At 41.2% G+C, this 8,557-nt stretch overlaps 1 protein-coding gene across 4 annotated transcripts; it reads right to left on the minus strand.

Annotated features, from left to right (window-relative positions):
- Nucleotides 1-357: 357 nt before the first annotated feature.
- On the minus strand, nucleotides 358-4,053 carry LOC115726281 (beta-glucuronosyltransferase GlcAT14A-like). 4 transcript variants are annotated; one of them, XM_030656084.2, is made up of 6 exons: nucleotides 3,930-4,053; nucleotides 3,036-3,100; nucleotides 2,322-2,943; nucleotides 2,144-2,219; nucleotides 1,900-2,015; nucleotides 358-1,220 (listed from the first exon to the last, which is right to left on the minus strand). In XM_030656084.2, the coding sequence occupies exons 3-6, from the start codon at nucleotides 2,908-2,910 to the stop codon at nucleotides 721-723; spliced, it is 1,281 nt and encodes a 426-aa protein (XP_030511944.1). In that variant the 5' UTR covers nucleotides 2,911-2,943; nucleotides 3,036-3,100; nucleotides 3,930-4,053; the 3' UTR covers nucleotides 358-720. The 4 variants fall into 4 exon arrangements, with proteins under 4 accessions (XP_030511944.1, XP_048130116.1, XP_030511941.1 ...); XM_048274159.1 differs by lacking the exon at nucleotides 3,930-4,053 and adding an exon at nucleotides 3,807-3,904 and having other exon boundaries at nucleotides 2,322-3,100; XM_030656081.2 differs by lacking the exon at nucleotides 3,930-4,053 and having other exon boundaries at nucleotides 2,322-2,959; nucleotides 3,036-3,321.
- Between the last annotated feature and the right edge of the window lie 4,504 nt (nucleotides 4,054-8,557).

Genomic DNA, 8,557 nt, shown 5'->3' on the forward strand with positions numbered 1-8,557 from the left:
AGCAATGAGTGACTGTCAGGGTTAGAACAATCCTCACTTCGAGCAATGAGTGAGCAATCAAAACTCTGCATTTAGCAACTGACATTTAGCAATGGCCTATTCCTAATATGATTATCCTTATCATTGCACCGAAAAGTCCACAGGGGCACAGGTTGCCATCCTGTGATACCGCGTAAACTTTTTTGAACAGGAGATTGACATCAGTATTTTCTTTCAGATACTGTCATACGATGCGCTCAATGCAAGTCTCGAAATAACAATTTATGCTTTTCATGGAATTAAATGCTCAGGAATGCTTCAGCAAAACTATGTTCTCCCCCAAATTGAGATGGAAAAAGTTTGTCTTCCCTTCCAGGACCATCGATTTCAATGTCATTCACTAGCAGTAAAATAATACAGTTTCAAAATCCTCTGCAGGCTAAGGCTGCATTATCCCTAGAACCTCGTAGAAATCATTACACATAAATATTATAGAATCTGTATAGCTCTATCGAAATGTAACCTACAAAAACAGGTGTTTGCGAGGCAATGTGTAATAGTAGCGGTAGCTACGAGCCTAGTTAATATAGGATGCCACTGGTAGTGGTAGAGACTTCAGATCTAGCCAAAGTTCCAAAACGCTTCCCTTCCAACAAAGTCGTTCCAAGAAATCAGCTTCGCATTTTTCAGTCTCCTCTCTTATCATGACTCCCATAGGAAACCAAGAATTGTTTCTGATATCTATTTACACTGATCTTGACCAAGCTTAGCTGCCATGATTAGCTTCGCAATCAGAACGCGGAGCCTTTGAGCTCCAGGACCGGGTTTAAGCTTTGTGGGATTCCCAACCTCCGAACACTTTGGTTTGCCAGAGCACCAACCACCAGGGGTGAAACCGCCCTTCTTTCGGCCAAGTAATTCCTTATCGATCCTATCCAGGATGGTGTCATCTTGCTTAAACTTCCGTGCAAAGGCGGCCCCGCTTGAAATCATTTTGCTCGTATCGTTAATAGTGAGTGTGTGTGGATGCTGCTTTGGAGGATTGTCCCAGGAAATGTAATGCAGATCATGGTTGACAGCAGTCTGAACAAACTCGGGAACGTTGCAAATGACGGTCTGGAAGTACCCTTCAGGAGAAGAGACGAAATTCGTGTAGTACATGAGCAGGGTCCTTGGCAGATTATCCCAACCCCAGATGCAGTACTCCACGAATGATCGCGAGAGGACCATCCATGCCGAACCTGCAATCAAATTTGGAGGGTGAAATGGTACCACAAATACGGAGCTTGTGATGAAATAGTACCGCAAATCTGAAACCAATGCCAGAGACCTGAATTTGACGTTTCAAAATGCCAAAACACTTTTAAAGCTTCACTTACATAGTTAGGAAAAAAAAAAAAAAAAAGGAAACTAGTTAGTCTATTTGCCATGTCAAGAAAGTGTAGCACACTCACCGATGAGCACAAGATGCAACTAAGTCCATTAGCTGTCACAGCATATGACAAAGTAGAATCTACTTGTTTGGCTTATACGATCAACCAAATCGTTATAGCATCGGTGAACTGCGATCTATACCAAAGCAAGCTCACGAGACCACATCTTAGTTAAACATGGGGACATCATGCAACTTGGGAGGAGGATAAGATGCAATATTTGCTATTGAAGACCATAAGGAACATTACGAATTCGACAATGTTCCATCAGGGCAACTCCATTTTGGTTGGCAACTATGAAATTCTCACTTTCAACATCCTCCCGAAAAGGATAGGAGAGAAAACATATCAGATGGGATATAGGCTAACTTCCGGAGAAACAAGAATGAGTTTTGATCCACCGCCCCCAACAGCAAAGGAAAACGAGAGAGAGAGAGAGAGAGAGAGAGAGAGAGAGAGAGAGAGAGCTGATTATGTTGTCACTAACCAGTAAACAGTTTAAATGCTGTTGGCAAAGTTCTTCTAGGAGTGACCCAAAATATATCTGATTTCGTTGACTTGTATAAACCAGGGTCTACCATCAAAGGCATGGCTCGTTTATCCCTGGTTGGAAACAACCAAATACAATATCAGACCATTACTTCCTAGTATTTGCATCTACAAGTGTGTGCCACTCACGCACGCACGCACACACAGGGAGGGAGGGAGGGAGGGAGGGAGGGAGAGCTCACTCTTTCCAACCTAGCTGGCTCGTGTGCTCGATGAAATTCAGGTTTCGGTTCAAATTGGAAAATGCATACAGTAAATCTGCAAATCACAAATGAATCAAACAGTCAATCAGCCGTTCTAAGACATCTCATTATCCACCATGACCCTCAAACAAGCAGTAGACGCATGACAAAGACTAACCATCTTGAGTCACGAGAGGATAATCCGAAGCACTGAGGTTGATGAACCAATCCCAGTCCTTACTCCTCTTCAGAAGAATGGCACAGGCATGAAGGGTATTAGCAACCATGGTCGGTCCTCTGTAGGTAACGATGTTTGCTTTGGTCGTCATGTGAACATTCCCAACTTTGGAAAATAGTGGATCCTTTTCTACCCTCGAAGCAAGCTCCAGTCTCTCCTCTGCCGGCGACTCGAGGTCCAAATGGACTACATACTGGTTCAATGGATGATAAAGCGCATGAAGAGTTCTCCAGAGTTTATCCAAATCGCCTCTTGAACCAGAAATCAGATATGCAAAACGAGGAACTCCAGGAGCAGGAGGCGGTGGCGATTGGGAAACCTTGCTCTCAGCAAAAACGGGGTTCGTTTGGTTTGTGGATAGACGGGACGGGAAAATCGAGAAGATTGAATTGATTGTATGGAGTGAAGAAACAAGACCCATGTTTAAGGAAGTGGCAAGAAGAAAGATGCATAGCACAGAGCTTACAACAAGCGGGAAGACCCATTTCTTCTCCATATTTAACGAACCCATCAAGGGCGAAACTTTCATTGATTCACATCCGTGTTCATCACATCCCAGTTTCTGTCAGACAACACATCTAATCGGTGGAAGCCGGATCAAAGAGCAAACAGCTACTAACATAGAGCTAAACCAGCAAATTTAAGGCTACAAACCTTCCTCAGAAAGATCTCCAGATTTCGGACACAGGAGTTAAATTTATCCCCAATCAGCACAGCACCTGTCAAAAATAACATTCCATATCTGAATCTTGTTGAGAGTGAAGGTTTCACGGGAAAACTAACGTAAGCATTAGAATAACTTCAAATTGCCCATCACGATGTTCAGCATCATTATATTAAGTGGGACACGTCAATTAATATTATCATTAAGGACAAACTATGCATCAAGAAAATCGACGACTTGCCTGCACAAGGAATCAAAGTAGAAATATTAAATAAAGAGAAAAAAAAAAACAGAACAAGATTAATTGAATCCTTGCCATCGGTTATTTAATTAGTTTTTGACGTTCAAACGAGCCCCCATTGAAAGTGACAAAATTAATGCCAACCCAATGCCGTATCTTTAATAATCTTGATAAGGGAACAACACAGTTTGTCAATCCGGCTCCTCGCAAAATCCTTCCTTTAATAATCCCCACATCTGGAGATGACGAAAACGAAGTCATCGTCCGGAATTAACCAGGACCCGTGCTCACCAAAACGTTAAACAACAGCAGATCCACCCGAAAGAGGAAAAAGAAACGGAGCCCAGATCCCAAAATACGAATCTTTGCATCACCCGAATCGAAAACTAGAGAGGCCCATCCAGTGGCGAGCTGGAGCAAAAGGGCAGAGTCGTCGACGAACAGAGCTCAGCTAGAGCTCGGAACGCGTCGGAGAAGAGGAAAAGGGACAGAAACGCGAAAGAGGTGAATGAAGACTTACGGTTTCAGACGCAAGTGACCAAGTGAAAGAGAGCATGCAGATCAGTTCCCCGAAAAACACAAGTAAAACGAGATCGAGGAATTGGGATTAAAGAAACAGAGCTTGGGATGTGAGAACAGATACCTGTTTTCCGCCGAGAGCCGTGTGTACACGTCCACAGATAGAGAGAGAGGGGAAGCAAGAGAGAGAAAATAAAAAATGGCGAAAAACAAGATTCAGAGAGAGAGAGAGAGAAGAGGGAGGCGACGGGAAAAGTAGCAGAGCAAAGGAGAAAGATTGTATTTTGCAAACAAAGATCAAGAATTCGGTCTAACCAACCAATCAAAATCGAGCTAAATGCCTATCTTGATCAAATTTTTTTCCTTCAAAATCTCTCGCTTGTAATTCAATAATTTCTCGACCCGATTACATTTCACACATAAAAAGATTTCAAAATCGAACATCACCCTTCAAAACATACAAAAAAAAAAAGACAAAAATTGAAAAAGGTGGAAGAAAATGAGGGACGTGCCGAACGAGTTGTTTGGTGAGTTGTTAAGAATTCCCTCCATCGTGGGGGTTATTATAATAACAAAGCGAGCGACATGATTGAGTAGGTACCGGGGCTCCGACTTATATTCTCGTTCCGGATTCTCGGGTCGGTCGGCCGTTACTATTGTTATTCAATTCGATGACGCAAAAATTCCATTTCTTCCTACCGCCGGCTCCGTTACTCAAACAGTGTGAACTAACGGAAACATGTTGGAAAAACCAGACCGGACTAGTTCCGACCCACCAAAAAAAAAAAAAAGGAGAAGAAAGAAATGCAGAGACTAGACTTTCTACAGATTAATGCGTGAGACGCAGTTCCAAAACAAGAGGGGAAGTCAAGGCCGAGTTTAGAATTGAATCTAGGGCTTTCCAAATTTGACCGAAGGCATGGAGCATGGACCACACCGTAGGCTTGGTGTTGGTGGGAAGGGAATGTTAGATTTTATGCAAAAACATCGATGTCAAAAATAGAAACCCCGGAGACGATCGGATAAACACATCAGCGGCTCCTTGAGAATCCATCTTGCGGCGGTTAGCGGTTGTTGAATCATACAAGAGTTAAAAACGATTCTTGACGGGGTCGGGACTTGAAGGGTTTGTCTATGTCATATCGTATGGCAGTTTGACTATATAACAACGCCAATTATACATGACGTCGTATTTAAGCCACCTATCTAGATTTAGCTCACGGCTAAAAAAAAGGCTTAAAGGATGTGTATATATATCACGATTTAAGGTAAATCTATTTGGAAGAGTCTCCCTCACCATTGTTAATAACATGTGAATAAGATTTGCAAGCGTGGTATTTACTATTTAGCCTTACCTTTACTTGGAACCGTCAGCTTCTGATATCATTTTTATTTAACTTGTAGTACCTTTCAAGGGAATGAAGAACGTATAAATATAAGCACGTAATCATATATCTTTGGATGTTTATTATAGTGCTTAAATGTCGGTATAATTCTTCTCTACGGAGCGAATCGACAGACGGATTTATAAAAGGGTTTTGAATAGGAGCGGCCGGTTTCCGGTCTGTCTTTGCTCGCTCCTTTTTTTCAAAGCGCCTCGAAAAATGAAGATTCAGTAGGTCGATTGGACATGCACTCGTCAAGCCCATCCTTATTGTTAAAATAGCAGATCTCCCGTGAAAGTTAAGGGTGCGCACGAACCTAAATTAGACAATGACATTGTTAGGGCAACGAGGGGCTGTAATGTCATATATGTCCAGCAGCTTATCAACCTCCATTGCATACCTGAATTAGAGCACGTCTAATTAAACGGAACTTCTTTCTTTAATCAATATAATACCATTCCCTGTACTTCTTACCTATCATTCTACGAACTAACAAAATAGGGTTTGACAAATCTCCCCTTCAATTTTCTTTTCCTTTTTTGTTTAGAAAAATTGGGCTTCACGAATTATTATTATTATTGCTGTCGTGGTCATGGTCGTCGTCATATATTTATATATGTATGTATGTATGTATGTATGTATGTATGTGTCTGTATGGTCTGAGGCTTCATGAATTATTGAATGCGTTGAAATTTGCCACCGGAAAATTTGTCGGCCGAAGCACCCCCATTAATTCCACGTGGGAAACGACATCTCCTTTCTTTGTCTGCGCGTTCTTCGAGGACTCCGGGATCCGCCATTCAAAAGCACCTTTTAATACCAGAAAAAGTCCACGCTCGCACAATTTAAATGGGAAAAGGCTTATTTCATATGAATTTTTTTAAGAATTAATACCACGAAAAATCTTAAACTGATATACTTATAATAAATTTACCTTAAATTATTTATATTTGTGATAAATTCACCCTCAACCGATATAAGCGTGATAAATTTATCATTCATTAATTTTTCGTTAAATCTTACCGTCATATTATTAAGTTGGATATCATGTGACGGTTCACGGGTACCGGTTTGAAATTCTTACCCTCTATTTGCCACATATTTATCAATTTGGGATTTTTCGTGATATTAATCCAGTTTAACGGATGATAAATTTGTCACATGTGTACGGGTTTTGGGTTTTTCTTGATAAAAAAAATTAGTTTATGGTAAATTTATCACAAACGTACCAGTTTGAAATTTTTGATAGTAAAAAAAATAATTTAAGGTAAATTTATCACAGGTATATCGATTTAGGATTTTTTATGGTAAAAAAAATAGTTTGGAGTAAATTTGTCATATGTGTATCAATTTGAGATTTTTCATGGTACTAACCATCTTTTTAATAATCGTAAAGTGCATTATTTTACAATATGTCGGTTTATTTTTTTTTTCGGTGTACAATCAATAATTTAGCAATAAAAACGTCACACAAGAGTCTCGACTATACTCCTAGGCTCCTAGCACGATACGTATCACATGTACATTGAGCTAATTTGCGCTGCCGTATGAATAGGGAGGACCACAACGGGTGCAAGTCCAAGTCCCGAGGACGACTTGGCGAGAGACGTCTCTTTGCGCCCTCAATCAATAGAAAGGTCTAAAATGGCGATTATAAGTTGTGTTAATATAATCAAGACAAGTAGAGAACTTACCGATTTAATTCTAGAAGAATAATTAAATATCACGTCGGCATTTTAAGCAGCACATGTTTTCTAGAAAGTTTAAACAAATGGGGAGGGTCAATCTAGGCAAGTTATGCAATTTCCACAGCACCTGCATCAATGTTTAGCAAGGATCAACTCTTTACCGCAGCGTGCGGAAATGAGGAGAGGTGGCCTACATCAATGTTGGACCCTCCTCAATGGCTGAGGAGGGTGCTTGTCCCGTCGCATCCGCCGTCTAGCCTTTCTCTCATCTTTCTCCAGCATTGTTATACCTTAGCTCGGGGGAATTCATTGGTCATGAGTTGAGCGTGAATTGTCGCGTCGACGTTCTTGTCAAAACATATTTGTCAGGAAAACCAACGTAAATAAATAAATGTAGAAAGTCGCTATTTTCATCCCCTTTATTGCTAAAACCACTACCTTTTGTGAAAAATCGACCAAAGTATAATTTAGATAATGGGGATTTATTAAGAAACCATTTGAAGTAATGTTGGCCATTTTCCATATACTATTATTATTTAACTAATACTTTGGAAATCGACGTATTAAACATCGTATATGTTTAACAATCAATCCTTCCTGCCAACGAAAAACGGTGAAAGATGCCCCTAGCGTTCTGCATAATTACAAAATTACCAATCAGAGAGAGCTCGCCGCCGCCCCCGTTCGCTCTCAAGCCGCAGTTCGCGATTTGGCCGGAGTCCAGCTCGTCGCCGGCTGCCAACCTCGTCTATCACTCCATCCTTGCTCGCCAAGCTCTCTCTCTCTCTCTCTGCGCGCTGTTCAGGTGATTTTCGTCCAGCGACTTGGACCTTTTTCAAGCTTCGTTTCTTGCGCCCTGGCGAAGATGAGAGCTTACTGCAAAATTTGTGCAATTTGTCTGTGTTACTTGTGAACCTGGAAATGCTGAGATTTGAATTGAATGTGGGCGGGTGTTGGTAATCAACGTATAAATGTAAATCCAGCTGATTTTGCTGCGTATTGTCGAAATCAATACCGAACATGGGTCTTCTTTTAGTGTTTATACCGTTATCTGCTCTTAGTGTTTGCCCCGAATTTGCTGGTAAAAATGTGTTGATTGCCCAATGCTTCAGATGCCAGGTAATGGCTGGGCTGCCACCCCTGTGTAATTCGAACTTACTGTGCGATGATCATCTTGGTAAAGAATACCGAGGATTTCAACGTTTCTTTGGTCTCTAGACTAGGATCAGCGCTTCGAAGACATCATTTTCTTCTCGGAGGGATTCGGGGTTCGAATCCATGAAACTGTGTATTTGAGAGTAGCAACTGAAGGGTCTTGTTCGTCCAGGGAGTCGCCGGCACTGATTGCCCCTTCTCACTCTTTTGACCGAATGAAAGTTAAAAATGAAGCTCTTTTGCCTTTTAGTTTCAGTGTCCTTACCTCTATTATCTCTGGAAGGATTGTTCTGTCGTGAAGATAAATGATTGGATTGTTGGAATTAGTTGTCCTGTCATTTTTCACTCGGCCACCGGTTGGCTGTGACGACTCAGTATGCATCCTTTAGCTTTGGAGTAAGTCCTCCAAAAGAAAAAATATGCAACGTGAACCCAGAAACATTGATTACCTGAGACGAGTTGTCAATTGACATGGTATCTGTTTCCAAGGATTGGTTAGAATAGGTTATTCTCCTGCTTAGTAT

Source organism: Rhodamnia argentea, chromosome 2 (assembly GCF_020921035.1).
Source record: "Rhodamnia argentea isolate NSW1041297 chromosome 2, ASM2092103v1, whole genome shotgun sequence".
In the NCBI taxonomy this organism is placed as follows: Eukaryota; Viridiplantae; Streptophyta; class Magnoliopsida; order Myrtales; family Myrtaceae; genus Rhodamnia; species Rhodamnia argentea.